Here is a 19,073-nt window from a genome sequence, read left to right as displayed (position 1 = left end):
ACCTTTCGAACTCCCCCATGAAGCTATTCTAAGCTCTGACAGGTCATCCCTGTTTCCTTGGCTTACATGGGCTTTTTAGGATGAGTAAGAAAGGAGACGCCCTGTTTTTAATGTTTGCTATTTATAGTAAGGTATTTAACTTACTTTTAAAGAAATAAAGGGAGATGCATGCTAACTACTGGCAACTTAAATATTGTGTTCCCTGAAAATCTAATGTATGGAAAGAAACCAATCTATTTGGGTTTGTCCATAATATGACTGCATGATAATACAATTTCATAGCAGATATTGTGTGCTTGGCCTTTTATCATTTAATTCTCACTACTAACCTATGAGGTCAGGACTATTATTTTATTATTACTTCTTTCCAGAATTATATGCTAGGCACTGTGCTACTAGCTCAATGCTGAGACATGGTACAAAGCATGTCCCTTGTACTCATGGAAAGAACACATAGTCTAGGGGAGGAGATAGGCAATAAACAAACAATTACACAAATGAAAAACTAAAATTGTGGTGAGTGCTGTGAAGAGGTATATAATGTTCTGACAGGGTAAAATAGAGAAATATGACTTAGAATGGCAGAGAAGACTTCTTTGAGATCATAAGCATGAGAGGTGCTAATAAAATGAGGAAAAGGGTGTGGTGGGTGTTTCACCCAGAGGGAAGCGCATGTGCAAAGGGTTTCTAGTGGGATGGAGCCAGGGGCTTAAGGCCAATGTAGCCAGAACACAGACAGTGAAAAATATATGAAGTGATGTTGTTCAGGTAGCTAGGCACCAGAACAAGGGGCTTCTCAGCCGTCTTAAGAGTATGTCTTTATCCTAAAGGCTAAAGGAAGCTACTGAAGTATAAGATTAGCTCTTGTTGGCTGTTATGTAAATAGTGGCTTGAGGAAAGAATAAATTTGGGAGTCCCAGTTAGAAGCCTCCTTCAATAGGCCAAGGAGAAATGGGGGTGGCATAGGGTGGAGGAGTGGTAGTGGAGAAGGAGAGGACAGGCATGATTTGAGAAATCTTTACTAAATCAATAGGACTTGCCGATAGTTCAGATTGGTGGGGAGAGGCAAGCAGAAAAGGTGGGCAGTAGAAGGATATGTAAAAAATGCCTCCCAAGTTTCTATTTGCTTAACTGGATGCCATTCACAGTTGCAGAGAAAAATGAAACAGGACAGGTTGGGGGGGGCAGGGGAAAATCATGACTTTGGTTGTAGACATGTTGAGTTTAAACTGCCTTTGAATCATGTGAGAACAAAATATGCAGCTGGACATAAGAGTTCAGAGCTTAGAGGCACGATCTAGATTGGAGAGAGAAATCTGTCAGGACAGCTGTATGTGGGTTATAATTAAGATAGTGGGCATAGAGAAAATAATTAGTAGTGAGTATAAAGTGAGGAAAAGGCAGCCCAGAATGGAACCTTGAGGAATTTCAATACTTAATGACTGGCTGGAAGAGGAAAATGGGGCTTGAAGAGGTTAAGTAACTTGTTCAAGCACATGTAACAAGTAGGAGAAAAAAAAAATCAAATCCATGTCTGGCTGACCTAGAGCCCAAAGTTGCAGCCATTATATTCTACTGCCTCCTTAACCAATATTTGAAATAAAAGCATCACTTTGGGTTTAAAGGAGGTTAACAGCTGTAATAAATTACCTATATTAGCCAAGAATTGCTAAACAGGCCCCCTAAAATACACAAGGGAGCTAAAGTGGTGTTGTTTTGAAGCTTGCAAACCATATTATCTTCAGATGTTTCCTCACAGGGAGGTGGTAAGCAAGCATTGCAATGTGAAAGTTGAATGCAATCTCAGAATCTTCCTCTTACTGAGAAATGGAACAGTTAGATCAAATAATAGTAATCATAATGCTGTACTTCTCAAAATGAAGGACAGAAAGTGCTCCTGAGGTATGCAGCAGGGGAACAAGGAATATTTGAAGAAAAATGATGAAGATGTTGCATCTCCAGGAGCAATTTTTGGTTGGTGGCTTTGGGAAACATTTTTGATATTAAATACAAACATGGATATCATTGACTAGAATCTAACCTTTGCATTCTTATTTATTTTTAAAAATATTTGTCAGAGAGAGAGAGAGAGAGAGAGAGAGTGAGAATGTATGTGGGAGCACAAGCAGGGGGAGTGGCAGGCAGAGGAAGAAGTAGGCTCTCCGTTGAGCAATGAGCTCGACCTGGGACTTGATCCCAGGATCCTGGGATCATGATCTCAGCTGAAGGCAGAGGCTTAACCGACTGAGCCACCCAGGCATCCCCTTTATATTCATTTTAAAGATGAGTTGTTAAGTCTCCAAAATTTTATACTTAGTGGTAATCCACCCCCCCCAATTCCTTTGGAGTAGGCATTCATTTCCTGCTGGTATTAGGGATATTATGAAGGAAAGATTGAGATATACTGTTATAATGTATCCGGCAACATCACCTTCCAAATCTACATGAGGACTCAAAAAGTGTATCAGGGGAATATTTTTTTTATTTTGAATCATTTGCAAAGTGCAATTAAGAGAAGTCACATGGTCTTGAAGATAAAATAAATATGAAGTAATTATTGTCAATTTATGAAAATTTCCAGTGTACTTTTGAATGACTTTATTCACTTTCTCAGGCTACTTATAGTGAGAAATGTAAGAACAGAGAAACACTGCTTGTACGGAGATTGGTAGTATTTCATTAAATATTTCCATTCTCCATCTGTATGAAATACACACAAATTCCAAGAAACAACTTTTTAAAAACACAAACTCATGACTTACCTTTCCAAATGATCCCTGCCCTAATACTTTTAAAAGTTCAAATTGGGAAGGATCTGCCTTTTCATGTCCTTCCTTTACATGATGTGTGATTGCAATTTCTTTGATACTGCCTTCTTCCTGTTGAAGCAAATATAAAGGGAGAAAAGAGAGTTAGAGATACTTTCTCCAGCTATAAATCAAGAAATATAAATTTAGCATATATCAGAAATCCTCAAATTATTATTTATTTTCTTAAACTCTATGTCCAACTTGAACTCGTGACCCCCAAGATCAAGAGCTGCATGCTCTACCAACTGAGCCAGCCACGTGACCCCAGGAATATACTTTCAAGTTAAATGTCAGAGAGAATGATACCAGCCCACTGCATAGACCAATTTAACCTCTACTTAACATTAGCACTGAGTATTTCCAAGTCTTCATTCTTCCTATTGGAGATAATTAGAATAGTTTCATGGGGTGAGGGCAGAGGGTGTAAAGAAGTCTGAAAACACAACAGAGTAATCTGCTGTGCTCTGACATGTGCTTGTATTAAGTAAAACTAATGCTACACACACACACACACACACACACATCCCATATTTATTGAGGAGTGGGGTTGAAAAATATTCCAAGGCAAACATGGAGATTTCTACCCTCAGCAAGGCCATCTGGATCAGTATGCTGAAGTTTATTCTGTTGGAAATATGTAAGTTACTTTGTTTCTAGGACTACTTGAGATCTAAGGGAGAAAGATACAACTCTAAAACACAAAATCAAAAAAGACTTAAACATTTGAAATGGAGGATTAGACACAAGAAAAAAGTTACTACCCAGCATAATGGAACAGTGGAAGGTCTTAGGGTTAAGGGAAGGATTGTCAGACAGTGGATGCTTCAGTATATCTGAGGGAAGGCGTCAGAAAGGGAGAAAGGTTGAAAATATATGTATGTATACACAGACTTTCAATTACTTATTCACTCTGAGATTAGCAGATAAAGTACACCTTATTTAATCAAGACATGTACTATGTTACAGCCAAAAACTACAATAAAACAAAACCCAACAAAACCAGAAATATAAGCCAGTCAAAGACTATTTTTCTTTTTTTGCCTATAATGTTTTTTCCTAGTGCCTAAGTATTATTAATAGAATCGAAATGTGTTGTACACAAATAATTCATTGTTTTTATTATTGTTGTGTTCCATATGCATGTTTGAGCTCAATTAGCATTTTCTGAGATAGGATGTTGGCTATATATGGAATTACAAAGATTTCTCAAAAAGATATACTGGTATACTAATGTGGCAGGTTTTGAAAATGAGCAGTAAAAGGAAGAAAAGCTCTTATAGGACAAGAAAGGAATCTAGGCCCATTATTTTACTCTGTAAGACAGAAGTTTGTAGACTGTGCTAATACTTAGGTAGCTTCACCATTTTGGATGCTTTCAGAACTGTGGCAACAATAAAACGATCCCCTAATATGGTTTAGTCCTTTATTTTGTAATTTCACATGCACTATCTCCTTTATTTTTCACAACCATCCTGTGCAGTAGGTGTTAGGGTAGAATCACGCATTACCTGACTCTGAGACTCTATCCCCCCTTTCTGTGCACCCCTTCTCTGCAAATGAGACTGGTGTACAGGGGCTCAAGAGTGATAGCTATTTGTAGCTATATTAGGAAAGGCAGGAAGCAAATTACCAAATTCTTCTAAGAAAATTTTCAAAGAACAATGTATGTATGGAACTGATTAAAACCCAGCAAATATTTACTAAGCACCTACCATGTACCAAGCCTGGTTAGGTGCTTTTTCACCTTTTATCTTATATTTATTGCTTCATAACAAATCTTTCACTACATATCAGTGTTAGAGAGGCTGATAACAACAGGGCGGAGTATACCTCAGAGCAAGCAAAAACATCTCAGAATACTCTACAGACTCCCCCATTCATTACTAGAAATTTGACAGATCTTTTAAAGGCCAAATGGTTTGAATACAGATTGAAGTTTAAAGAGATTAAGTAAAGATCACAAGCGAATAACTGGCAGACTTATGGATCAATTCCAGGTTCTGACTTCTAATGACTTCTAAAACAAGGCTCATAGCATTACACCATACTGAGACTGTCATAGGCTTCTGTGGTTCCCCACCCAAGATCAATGACAGGAACATACACACTTATTCCCTTGATCCTTGTAACTGGTCTATTTCTCTTGGGTCAGTGAGCTACAGTGATTAGAGAAATGTCTCTGAACTTTTGGTAGCATATCCTCATCAGTTAAAAAAAAAACCTATGTTTTGTGTATTTGTACACTTATTGGCTTAAAAATTATATATACTTTTTGTATTACTAAATTATATACATTATACATGGAAATGAAATTATAAAGAAGTTCTCCTCTTTCTTTTCTGTAACCCAAAGTGCTGTCACATCACAATTTAAAGATCAGTAGATTACAGATTTAAACTCAAAAAAAAGGCCAAGGTCACGGGTTGGATTCTAGCATGTGCCAGTCAGCCTACTATGGAAAAAACTATCTGTTCAAGAGCCTAACTGGAATCTAACAGCCATTTATGCCTTTAAATTATGAGGCTGTGAAGAACTATACTCTATAATATTCCAAATGTCTTATCAGTTTTCTTTCCTGGGTAAGTGGGATGTAATTCTAGGCTGCAATATTGTTTCATCTTCTATTTCATAAAAATACTATAATTATGTGTCACAAGGATGCAACACAGGCAGGGAAGGATCACTGAATTATAAATGTTTTGCATTTTGCAGCAGGCATATAGGATCAAGTCTTACTCTCATAATGAGAGCTACAATCAGGTCATGGGTCTCAAAATAAACAGAAGTAACTATTCAAGAAAGATTTCATCTTGGATGACTACCCTTCCTTTCCTCTCATGTCAAACAAGTTACCAAAAAACACAGAATCTCCCTTTGATCCCTTCATTCAACAAACATACACTAAAACATCTACTGTGTATCAAACATGGAAATGGGAATACCCTTCTTTCTCCCCCCCCCCATTTCCAAAAGCATCACCCAGGTACAATTCTTCATTACCTTTCCTGTGGAAAACTGAAACGAGCTTGGCTACTCATAATGCCCCTTTGTGCCACCGCCAGTCCACTTCATCCTCCCAACAAATTCATTTTTTTTAAGATCTTATTTATTTATTTGACAGAGAGAGCAAGAGTGAGCACAAGCAGGGGGAGTGGCAGGCAGAGGGAGAGGGAGAAGCAGGCGCCCCGCTGGGCAGGGAGCTGGAAGTGGGACTCGATCCCAGAACCCTGGCATGACCTGAGCCTCAGGCAGACACTTAACGACTGAGCCGCCCAGATGCTCAACAAATTCATTTTCTGAAAGGAGATAGCTCCAGTCATATTACGAGACTACCCAAAAACTCCTCTAAGTTTTCCTAAATTAAATTTCCTAAATTAAATTCACCTTGGCATATAAGGCCCTCTACAATATGGCTGCACTTAGTTTTATGGTATCATCTCCCAACATTGCCTTACATGTAATCTTTTGTCAACCTGGGTTATTTCCTGTTCCTTAAACTTTTTGTTTTTAAAATTAAATTATATGCACATGGATGACAAATCAAATAGTGACAAAATACCCTATGATGAAACACAAGTCTCCTCTCACCCCCATACCTAGGCTTTTAAAAAAAGTTAGTTCCTTTTGCACTTACATTGGTAATTTCTTGGTTTATTAAGACAATGCCTGCTGATTTAAAAATAAGATGAAGGATTCACTCATACCCCTTTCATCATCTTCTTCCCCACTATTTGATAATTATACTACTTTTACATAAATTTCTCATCTTTTCTATTAGTTTTGGATAGAATCCTAACTCCTCACTTAGTTTTGTTTTTTTCAAGATTTATTTATTTGAGAAACAGGGAGAGTATGCAAGGGGGGAAGGGCAGAGGGAGAGAGAGAATCTCAAGCAGACTCCCCACCCCCGACCCCAGCACAGAGCCCAATGCGAGGCTTGATCTCATGACCCTGAGATCATGACCTGAGCTGAAACCAAGAGTTGGAAACAACCTATTGAGCCACTCAGGCACCCCCTAACTCCTCACTTTATGAAAGGAGGTTAATAGTGCCTATACTGGGACGCCTGGGTGGCTCAGTCAGTTAAGTGTCTCTGCCTTTAGTTCTGGTCATGATCCTGGGTCTTGGGATCGAGTACCGTTATCAGGCTCCTTGCTCAGCGAGGAGGCTGCTTCTCCCTCTGCCTGCTGCTCCCCCTGCTTGTGCTCTCTTGCTGTCTGACAAATAAACGAGTAAAAAAAAAAAATCTTAAAAAAAAAATAGTGCCTGTACGTTTTTTCTCTGAAACTTCCCTAACCTGCTAGCTATATATATATATATATATTTTTTTAAAGATTTTATTTATTTATTTGACAGAGAGAGAGACAGCGAGAGAGGGAACACAAGCAGGGGGAGTGGGAGAGGGAGAGGCAGGCTTCCCGCCGAGCAGGGAGCCCGATGTAGGGCTCGATGCCAGGACCCTGGGAACATGACCTGAGCTGAAGGCAGACACTTAACAACTGAGCCACCCAGGCGCCCCTATATTTTTACGTTTTTATTAATATTGAGAAAATTAACATTCTCTCCTGTAACCACAACCAAACCCTTCATACTGTCTCCACAGCCTGATTTTAAAAGCAAAAGGCCCATACACCAGCATTAACATTTTTATGACAATACATTGTTTAAATGCAGGCTACAAAGTACATTATATTTCCTTTTATATGGGCCCATAGCAGTGACTTCCAAGACAATCCGAAGGGACTTAAAAAAACCAAACCAAAACAATACTTCATCAAATGCTTAAATTCATGATACATTTTACTTTGAGCTCTATTGGGACCATGAATTTTTTACATGTTTTTTTTTTTTTTCCTGTTTCTAACAGCCCCATCATTCCTGGGGGGAGGGAAAGGTTAATCTGACCATTAGTCTTAATTTTTCCTTAACCCCTTACCATACTTCCCATTCTTCTGCGAGCCCTCTCTTAACCCTCCCATCAGGAATGATTGGTCTCTAGGCCTTGCTGCACAGCTATTACCTCCAGATATCTCTTCAGGGCTTTCCTGGTTGAACCCACTATTCTCAGCTTCCCATATCATTCTCTTTCTTAGATTACTCCCTTGTAACTTCCTAAGAAAGGTAATGTTGAAAAAAAATTTCTGAACCTTGCACATCCGAAGATGTCTATTTTGTCTTCACATCTGTATAGTTTGGCTTGGTACAAATTATAGAATAAAAACAATCTGGCCTCAGGGGCGCCTGGGTGGCTCAGTTGTTAAGCGTCTGCCTTCGGCTCAGGTCATGATCTCAGGGTCCTAGGATCGATTCCCACATCGAGCTCCTTGATCAGCAGGGAGTCTGCTTCTCCCTCTCCCACTCCCCCCGCTTGTGTTTCTTCTCTTGCTGTGCCTCTCTCTATCAAATAAATAAAATCTTAAAAAATAAAAAAAAAAAACAAAAACCATCTGGCCTTGAATGTTGACGCTAATGGTCCATTGCCCTCTAGCAGCCAGGACTGCTACTGAGATGGGTGATGCTAGCCTGATACACATTTTTGGGAAGGTGAACTGTTTTCTTTCCAGAAGCTTTAAGAATTTTCTCTATCCTTGTACTTCTGAAATTCCACACTAGTGAGATAAATATGGGTCTTCTTTCCTTTAGAATGCTAGATGGTTGGTGAGCCTTTATAATTTAAAGATCTGAATTCTTTGCCTCTGGGGGAATTCTAACATTTCTTTTTTGATAAATTTCCTTCCATCAATTTTTCAGGGTTTGTCTTTGTGCAACTCCTCTATTAGTTAGGTATTGTGTGTCTGGAATTGAATCCTGTATGTCACTTATCTTTTTTCTCCTATTTTCCGAGAGACTTCCTTGGTTTTATTTTCCCACCGTCATACTGAATTTCTTATTCTGGCAAATCTTATTTTAAAATAAATTTGCAAGTGCTCCTTTTGTCAATGTTTCTTTAAAAAAAAAATAGCAACTTCCTCCATTCCCTACCCTCTTACCCCAAGATGGATGTAATCATGCGAAACCTCTTTAAGATATAAACTAGAATTTCAAAAGTCTTTTTCTACATTGGGGCTCAGAAAGTGCAAAACAGTGTGCTTGGGGGTGGAGAGAAAAGATCGAGGCCTATGGCCCAAGTTCTAAAGACCTGTCACGGTTTTATCTTCAACACATTTTTTTGTTCCTTCCAAGTTCAAATTTTTACTAGTCACATTAGCAACTACCTTCTATCTACTTTTATGTTATACAGCCATAGCGGTATAATAGGCAAAATATCCTTGGTTGGTATCTCAATGCCCAGAATGTGCTTAATGTCACCAGTTTTTCCAAGTTATGGGACCATGGGTATTTTAGAAATGAATCTGAGGTTCAACTAGGACATAATACTAATGCTTGGGCAATCTTGGACAACAGGTAGAAAAGCAACAATGTGCTCTTGTAGCTCATACTTAGAATCTCATGAGATGGATGCAGAGAGGAATATCAAATTTCCAAAGGCACTGATAATCCAAGGACAGACATTTGCATGTGACAAACACATCATGTGAATAAATCACCTGTAACTGAAATAAATCTGTCACATGGAAACACAGAACTACAGTTTGACCATTTGTAAAATTGTGTTTTTGCCCTAAGCACACAGTAAAGCAACTATAATTTTATGGAAAAAGAATTTTGTCAATGAAGTTGAGCACAGATTTAAGTTATATCCATTATTCCCCTGTGAGGTTCATGTATTTTTACATTCTCTGGTACAAGTATATTTTAAATTATACATGGATAGCTTCCCATTCATCATCATGAAAAACTTACACTGTGTATTTCTAAAACTTATGGTAAATTCTGTATTTTATTTTTACAAAGTCTATGTTTATTTGATAAGTAAAGTTCTAGCTATAGGTAAAACTGTGAGGCTGGCGGCTGGTCTCCATCACAACCCTGTATCATCTGTCTACAACCCCATCACTTTCAGGTATTTCCCACCCCCAGCCTAGATGTTCAATACCCTCAAGCTATATATGGGAATTCATTCATTCATCCATTTAAACATTTATTTATCGAGTACCTAATACATGCCAAGCACTCTTCTAGATGCCTGAGATATATAATAAATGAAATAGACCTAAAATCTCTGGCGTTTTGGGGAGAAAAATAATAATAGGTATATTCATGTTAGAACAAGATAAAATACCATGCGGAAAAGATACTAAGTCGGGTAAGAGGGATCAGAAGTGCAGGGATGAAAAGGAGAGCTTACAATTTTAAATAAAACCATCACTGCAGGTTTTACTGAAAACGTGCTACTTGAGTAAAGACCAGAAAGACGTGATGGAGTCAACCATTTGGGGGAAGAGCACTTCAAGCAGAGAAAAGCCAGTGCAAAGGCCAGTGTGGGAGCACACATGGAGACCAGTGTTTGGATCAGAGAGGAAGAGAAGAACAGGTTCAAGAGGGGACTAAAACTCAGGAGACTCTGGTGCTTCTGCTTCTTCCTAACTGCCTGGTCCTAATGGAAATGTTTCTGATCTGTAACATATTCTCAGGCCCATTCCTTTTTGTTAGAAGGCATTTGAGATTATGAACCAGGTAGTGTGCTAGGTATTAGAGATACTAAGATAAAGAAGAGTATCTGTCCTCTAAGAATTTACTTAGGGTTTCAAAGATTTATTACTGGATAAATACTTGTTGAGATGTGACCCATGATAGAAAAAACAAGGTCAATTCAGTTAACAAATATAGAATTTTAGGAATTCTGTAAAGGATGTCATTTTAGACATCACAGAAAAATGGCAGAAGGAAATTCATGGGCAGGTGGATCTTTTGGTGTTCATCCAGTCACACAGAAAGCCACCTCATTTGCTTCCCAAGCCACCTCATTTGCTTCCCAGGACCACCAAGAGGTCTGTAGGTCCCTTCTTAAATGGTCCTTAAGGTTCGCCCTTTAATGGAAAAAAAAAAATAATGTTTCCTTTTTAAGTTGAGAGGAAAAAGATTCAGTTTTGTTCTTAAAATGCAAAAGGATTAAAGAAAAGGAACAGAAAGTGATGCTGTCTATTTGAGACAGAAAACCTAATATTGTAACACAATACCATTAAGTAAACAAACTGCGTGATATTAATTGATTTTAAAGAATGATTCAACTTTTGGCATTATGCCCTGACTTGTATACATAATTTCCTTTTTCCTGCCCTCCCTTGGGTCAGGAAGTGTGTTCTTAAGGCATTTGTATTTTCTAAATTGTTTTGAATGTCAGAAAATACAGATGAAACTTGGAAGTAAATTATTTAAATGTTCCTTGGTAAAAACTAATAAATCTTTTCTAACCATGGATATGTAACTATTTTTTGGCCTAACATAAAGAAGACCTTACAAATGAAAAATGTATACTTCATCTGCCTCTTGAATGTAATTCAAAATTCAAGTATTAATCTCTATACAGAAACCTAAGGTTCTTTAACATACAGTTTTTAATTTTAAAAAGAGATGTTAAATTTTAGATGATCAAGATACATAAAAATTTGGCTGTGATACATAATTAGGCTGGTTATTCAAGCCATGCTGGAAAAAAAAACATTTTAAGGTATTCTAGATTACAATTTGACCAAATCCAATTTACTTATTTGCCAATGGATGATAAATATGCTCAGCATTTTTCACTTAACCAAGTTCTCTAAGCGTATTCCAAGCCAGCTTCTTCTATGTTTGAGAAAATAGCATTGCTGTTCTCCAGACTAACATTCCTAATCACTGCTACAGAGAGCACAGTTTTCTCCTAATCGGGAATCCCAATCAAAAAATTAAATTCTCTTTAAAGAACAGCAGGATAGCACAATTCTCATGGCAAAATATCGAGTTAATTTGGCAGAATTTTAGATGAAACAAAATGCAAATTATCATTTGCTAAGCACTTTTTAACAAAGTAATGCTTTGAAAACTGTGCCTGTTCTAAGATAAAATTTCTTAAAGTTACTTAAATACGGTTGGTTAAAAACGTCAAACTTTGAAAGGAATCAATTTCAACAAAAGTCTGACTTTAAGGTCTTGACTGTTTAAAACAATACATTCTCCAACCCATCAAAATATTGCTTACATTATAGTAATCTCCTAACTATCAATAAGTTCACAATTTTGTTCATGCCTGGTTTAATCCTGAAAGTTACTGTCATCTGTTTTATTATACAAAATTACAAACACAAGCAAAATAAAAACTACTCTACCACTAAAAGCCAATATAAAAATAAATTTACAAAATATACAATTGAAATGAATAATACACATAGGTGGCTTACTTTTAGCAAAGAGAAATACTATCCCTTAAAAGTTCTTTAAAAACTGGTTTTGAATTTTGAAAAGCTTCTTAAAAGAACATATAAAATGAAGTAATTGTTTAATTAGTATAATTATACTGAGCTCCAACTAAAACATTTTAGTTTTTACAGAAGTTGAACAAAGCTTACCTGTATAGAGCGAACACGAAAAGACAAAAATTTAAACATGGCTACGAAACCATGATGGTGATAAAAGAATTTCTGACTGTAAAACTTAGGTTGGAAAGGGAAGGCCAAGCCCCTGCAAAGTTTTCTCCTACCAGCTGTTCCGGCAATTAGAAAATTTCCTGTCAGGCGGGTCCTGAAATGCTAGAAAAAGAGTCCTGACAATTTTCCTGTGGTAAAAGAAAGGAGAAACGTAATGGCGAGGGCACTATGTAGCTGATAGGTAGGGAGGCCAGAACAGGAAACCAAAACAGATTTGCTGATAGCAAAATCCTGTTGAAATGTTCTTAACTCCTGGTTCCCAGGAACCTAGACAATTTTCACAGCTAGTGAAATGAACATTATTTTTAGAATCCTGAGAAATGCCAGTATTTCTTAACTATACGACTCTTTAAAAGCAAATGAAACTAGTCAGCACTATTAAAATAAAAAGTCACTGATGCATATGTGAAATTTTACCCTTTGTAATGTTTACACACACACTCTAAAAGATAGTCAAGACTATTTTAAGATTATATATAGAGAAGTCATGGGTGTTCCCTGTCAATGAGGCATTGTTTCATAACTATGGGAAGAAAATGACCACATGCAAGAAACTTTTTGATTGTGATATAAGGACAAATTCTTCCTGTCTTAAATGGAAGTAAATTATATTTAAATTCACATTGGTTATAGACATCAATTATCGGCCAGGTTAAAGACTTCAAGGTCTATAGCTAAAAATCCTAGTTGATAAAATCTAAGTTAAAAGAAAGACCAACCCCTGGGTTATTAGTGAGCAAAAGGAACACTTATTGATGTAAGCCAAACTGGAAATAGAGAGGTTAAGTTACCAGACAATCCCTTACTCCATTTCATTCTCTAATAGCCTCTATTAGTTCTTCTAAGGTATTTTTATTTTGGAAAATGTTTTTAAAATATGCCAATAATCAAAATATGATCACAGAAATAGTGGCATTTAAACAAAACCCAAGGGCAGAAACATTGAGAGCTGTGGGAAAATGCTCTACTTGATGTGCATTTAACCTATGTGGAACCAACAAACACATCAATCATTAATATACATAACCTATACCAATTTAATGAAATAACTGAATTTTCAAAACCTGAAGACAATTTATCATATGATTTCACTCATATGTGGAATTTAAGAAACAACAGATGAACACAGGGGAAGGGAGGAAAAAATAAAAAAAGACAAAATCAGAGAGGGAGACAAACCATAAGAGACTCTTAACTATAGGAAACAAACTGAGGGTTGCTGGAGGGGAGGTGGGTGGGGGATGGGGTAACTGGGTGATGGGCATTAAGGAGGGCACTAGATGTAATGAGCACTGGGTATTATATGCAATTGATGAATCACTAAACTCCACCTCTGAAACTAATAATACACTATATGTTAATTGATTAAAAAAAACAAAATAAAACACAAAACCTTAAGAGTCTTCAGAAAACACCAGAAATGATTAGCTAGTTTTCTGGATGAAGGAACCATGGTCAAGGCAGGCACATATTCAATGATGCAGCTATCTATAATGAGAGCTCAGTTCAGCACTACTTTACTGAGCAAATGTTAAGAGTGTCCATTAGGTGCTACACATGCCATATGAAAGGCCAGGGCTTTTCCTACCGTATCAAATTTTTGCAGCTATGTTCTATAATGTGCTATATATGTTCCTGCTGCATTTACCTTTTATGGCAATATTTTATAAATGACCTAACAGAAGCTGAAGAATAAAAAAACTGCTCAATTTAAAAAATTACCTTACTTAACCAGGTACATTAGAATCAACTGGGACCTAAATAAATGTCCAAGATAAAATTTTGAATTCTGCTAGGGAATTGTGCAGTCCTTTTGATTAAAAATGCATGCCTCAATTTTTCAGCAGAAAGCACTTAAGAAGACTTCCATTTGAACATCAACCCGTTCATCTCCCAGAAGGAATTATTTAAGTCTCCTTATAATGCTGCAAAGGGCAGCATGGTTAGGACAACCACCTAACATAAAATTGCAGTCTGAACATGAGATGCCTTTTAAGACTGTCAAGAAGCAGCAAACAGCAATGGTTACTGCGCAACTGATTAAGACGTACAAAACAAAATAGGATTGTCTCTGTATACAGCACTCATCAACTTTATTCAAGTAATACTTAAGAAGCAACCAAATAACCTTTTTTGAATTTAAAGGATTAGTTTGAATTGGCTTTAATGACTACTGATGCTCAGGTTAACAGTCACATTTTGTTGTGTGCTGTGCTTTTTAATATTAACACTAAGAAAATGAAGCAGTATTTCAGATATCAAAACCTAAAATAAGTCTGAGCTGAAATGATACCTAAATTAAAACAGTGTAGTACTGCTGTGTAAAAGATAAACAGAGCGTCAGAAAAGAATAAAAGAATAAATGTGACACTTTACATCTGACGGAATGTTAGGACATTTGGCTACCTGTCTGGGAAATGCAGAAGCCATAAAGGAAAATATTGGTATAGATGTGATTATAAAATTCAACAACTTCTCTATATCAAAAGGTACCATAAATAAAGTTTAAAAGACTAGTTCACATGATTGGAATCCCTTATAATCATATTACAACTCAGCACTAAGCAACAGCTTTATCTGGGTGTTAGTTATGTCCTAACCAAAAATGAAAGCGCTTAAGGCCCCTTGGTACATTGCTTAAGACACTGATCACTGTTTAAGCACATGCCACTGCCCCTACCAGATTAATCTTCAGAACAGGCACCATACTTATCTTTGTATCCCCACAGCAAAGAGCATATAGTAGGAATTCAAATAATGGCTGCCTGAGTAAGAAGTAGCATATGCTGAAATCTGAAATGGATACTACTTGTGTGGCTGTGTGCATGAAACAAGGTATTATTGTTTATATTTTTCCTGCTTCTTTTGACTTTCTTTAAATTTATCTTATTAAAATTTCAGGTAATTCTTCTTTATTCTTGTATCTTACTGGTTTTAATGTTTATCTTATTCAAAAAGTAAATTTTATTACAAAAAGTATACATGTCCATTATAGAAAACTTGAACAATAAACAAGGAGAAAAACAAAGGAAAAAATCACTATTTTGGTGCTTATCTTTCTAGTCTTTTTCTGTATACACACACGTCCACACTTGAACCATACTATACATATTATCACTTTTTTCAGTAAAGGGCCAGACAGTAAATGTTTTTGGCTTTGCAGGCCATATGGTCTGTGTCAACTCTGCTACTGCAGTGGGAAAAGGAATGGGTGAGGCTTAATATATAGCCAGAATAATCTTAAAACAGAAATCAGACTGGGTCATGCCCCTACCTCAAATTCTTCAATGGTTTCCTGTCACAGAACAAAACCCAAATTTCTCAGTCTGTGGACCATAAAGCAGGCACTAATAAACACTACTTGATGATGACTTAGGAATATACTCACTAAATCATTCAGATACAATGTCAATATTTGGTTTTAGACATTATTTTATCATGTTAAGGTCAGATTATTCCTCTTTACTAAAAGAGGAATGAATAGTCAATTTTATAAAATGTCTTATTATCTATTAATATAGTCAATTTATCTCCTTTGACCTATTGATTTGATAATGTAGATCAACAGATGTCCTGATATGCTTATATTTCTGGGAAAAATCCATTGTTTTAATATATGTATTTGATTGGTAATCTTCTAAAAGGATTTTTGCATCTATATTCAGAAGTTAAACTGGCAGTTTCCTTTTGTGCGTTAACTTTCATTTTCAGGGCTATGCTAACTTTATAAAACAAACTAGAAGGCAATGTAAATTTTTTTCCTACGCTTTGGGACAATTTAAAGACTACAGGAATGATCTAGTTCTTGAAAGTTTCAAAGATTTCTCCATGAAGTCATAGGGGCCTGGCACCGTAGTTGGAAGACGGAGAGTTTAACACCTTAAATTTCTCCCTTGTTATTGGTATATTCAGTTTTTCTATCCCTTCCTAAATAATATCTTTAGATTTTCCTAGAAAACCACATTTCAGCAAGACTTTTATGGTAGTATACAGTTACACTTGTATTCTATGTTTTTAAACTTGAACTTAAGGAACATGTCAAGCATATCTAAAGTAGACAGATGAGTATAACAAACACTCATGTACCTATCACTCACCTTTAACGATTACCAGCTCACGGCCAGTCTTGCTTCATACACTCACTTCCCCCCATAACTAATTATTCCCATAATTAATTATTTTGAAGCAAATCCCAGATATTATATCATTTCACCTATAAATATTTCTGTTGTTAAGATGTTTTAAACTCTTTCCTATCTGTGGCTGTATCGCATTTTGCTTTCTGAACATTGTATATTTGCTTCCCCACCGCCCATTTTCTCATTCACTAATTTTGGAATTTGTATTTAATTCCTTCTTGCTCTCTAGAAGCTTTGTAGTTCTTTTTCTAGCATCTTTCACTGAATCCTTAGTTCCTTTATTTGAATTCTCATTCATTAATAAATTTTTCTTTCTTTCAAGTGTAATTCTAACAATATCATTTAACATACTATATTCTAAGCACTGTGCTTACATGAAATTATTTCAGTTAAATCTCACTACACTGAGATAAGTACTATTATTCATACTACAGATGCAGAAACTGAGGGGTAAAGAGAAGTTAAGGAACTTGTTGCTCAAGTTCATACTTTCTTGAAAGTCGGAATGGCTGTGATGTTGGTGGGAGCATAATCAGGCAAGTCTATCTGGGGAAGGAGTGTGTATTATGTATGGCCAGTGGCTGACTTAAGTCAGAGACCAGGAAGTGCTAAAACTTGTGATAAAACCCAGAAGACAGTAGAGGGTCCACAGCAGAGTTCCTGAACACTTTTCTATAGCATACATTATATTTGTCTGGCAAAACCCCAACCCTGGTCAAACCCAATTATCAACCATTTTCTTAAGTCCATGAAAGCAGAACCATGCTGGAGAAAAGTCAACCCCTAGGATAGAAACTTAAAATGAACATGTTTTCTGAAATGAGTCCTCTGGATATGATTTTTTGTATGGATCAGTTTTTCAGGTACTGAAGGGTTTAATATCTAAGGGTTTCCATTTAAGTACAGAAGAATTACTCTCTAGCACACGTCCATCAGTAGATAATGTTGCAAAGTGCTAAAGTTCTATGGTTTTAAATCAGAGATAGGAAATATCACCAACCTTAAGCAAATGGTAGTGGCTTCCTAGAGCACTGAGATGGGTTCCTTCTAAGGTCCTGTCTCAATGACCCCTTGCAACATTTCCCACGAGCATGGAGAGAGGGCAAGGGGGTAGCTGTACCAATGCCCCAGGCAGGAATACTGCAGTAAGCAGTAATACATCCTAGGTAGTATTGCTTGTCAATCTAGCCACACTTTTTTTTTCCCCTCATGTAAGTAAAGAGGTTACAACTTTCAATATATGACAGTATTTCAGATTGACTCAATAAACCAGTCATACTTGAACAGAACTTAATCAAATCAGTTTGCTCTCTTTCCATTTGTGTATCAAATCACTCAAACTGAAAAAATGTGTAGACTGCAGCAGAGGAGGGGCAATTTTGGATCAGAGGCACCACATGAGGTAGGCAAGCCATGAAAAAAAGGGGGGGAGATTTTATTTTTTTTAAAGCTCTTATGCGTGGATGAAAGGGACACTAGGAAGTGAAAAAATAGCTCTGAAAGAGAGCCAAAAATGTAGCAAAGGGAAACCTTACATGTTTGGAAAATTTGCCAATTATACACATACTCGATTTAACGCCACCATGCAGTGCTAATTATAATGCTATTTATCTCAGGAATATTTTCCTAAGTGGTATATACTTACATGTACTAGACTATATTTTTCCCATGCTCTGAGTGCTAAAATATACTCTCAGCCAATGAGAGAACAACAGACAATACTCTACACAATTAATCAGTAAGTGCTGTCAATGCACCACTCCACAAATGTTCCCTGCCAATGAGCACTCTATTGTACTTTCCTGTGTTGAGTGGGTTTTTCACTGTCTATTGTCTACTACGCTAGGGCTTCTCCTATAGTTTATTATGTGTTGAATCCACGATGACTGCAAGAGGTGTGCAAGTATGTGCGGGACTCATGGCTATGAGTATCACTTTGGATGTTCAAATGCAAGGTTTAAAGCAGCCTGAAGGAACCTTCAAGGAAATGGAAGAAATCAGTGGACAACTGGGAACTGGTGAAATTCCCTGGATACTGTGAAGGCCATCATACACATTACTGCAGCCTTAGGGTTACTATATGAACAATTGCTAGAGTAACGGCATGTGTGCAAGTGGAAGAAATTACTATTAAAGGCCTATCATGACTTCAGGGGATTTGTAAAGAATGCGGGCACTGTCAGTGTACTACCTGTGTCCTTCATGGGGTGCTGCTCCTTAACCTGGCATTTAAGGTCATCTATGAACTATCTTCATTATACCTTTATAAGCCATTTTTATCACTATTACTTTTAACAAGCTTTCTCGAATTCTTGACAATCACGCATGTGACCATGATACAAGAGCTACAAAAACTGTCGATAAATAGTGTTTAATAAGACTGTAGTCAGGAGCTCCTGGGTGGCTCAGTCGGTTAAGCTGCTGCCTTCGGCTCAGGTCATGATTCTGGGGTCTTGGGATCGAGCCCCACATCTGGCTCCCTGCTCAGCAGAGAGCCTGCTTCTCCCTCTCCATCTGCCTGCCACTCTGCTTACTTGTGCTCTCTCTCTCTCTCTCTGTCAAATAAATAAATAAAATCTTTTTTAAAAAAAAGACTG

The 19,073-nt window shown here is 37.0% G+C and overlaps 1 protein-coding gene across 6 annotated transcripts in view; it reads right to left on the bottom strand.

Moving 5' to 3' along the window:
• Window positions 1-19,073, bottom strand: part of RPS6KA3 (ribosomal protein S6 kinase A3) — a 114,292-nt gene that overhangs the window by 55,105 nt on the left and 40,114 nt on the right. For 5 of the 6 annotated variants that reach the window (XM_025857496.2, XM_025857493.2, XM_073901985.1 and 2 more), the window contains one exon: window positions 2,763-2,879. In XM_025857496.2, coding sequence (XP_025713281.1) covers window positions 2,763-2,879 — 117 coding nt within the window. Of the gene's footprint in view, window positions 1-2,762; window positions 2,880-12,259; window positions 12,391-19,073 lie in introns of those variants that run through there. The other variant, XM_073901986.1, reaches the window with a different exon arrangement.

Source organism: Callorhinus ursinus, unplaced genomic scaffold, assembly GCF_003265705.2.
Source record: "Callorhinus ursinus isolate GAN/ISIS: 27379988/994484 unplaced genomic scaffold, GSC_fseal_2.0 scaffold16, whole genome shotgun sequence".
Lineage (NCBI taxonomy): Eukaryota > Metazoa > Chordata > Mammalia > Carnivora > Otariidae > Callorhinus > Callorhinus ursinus.
Note: the sequence above shows the minus strand (reverse complement) of the source record. Positions and strands in the feature narration are given on the sequence as shown.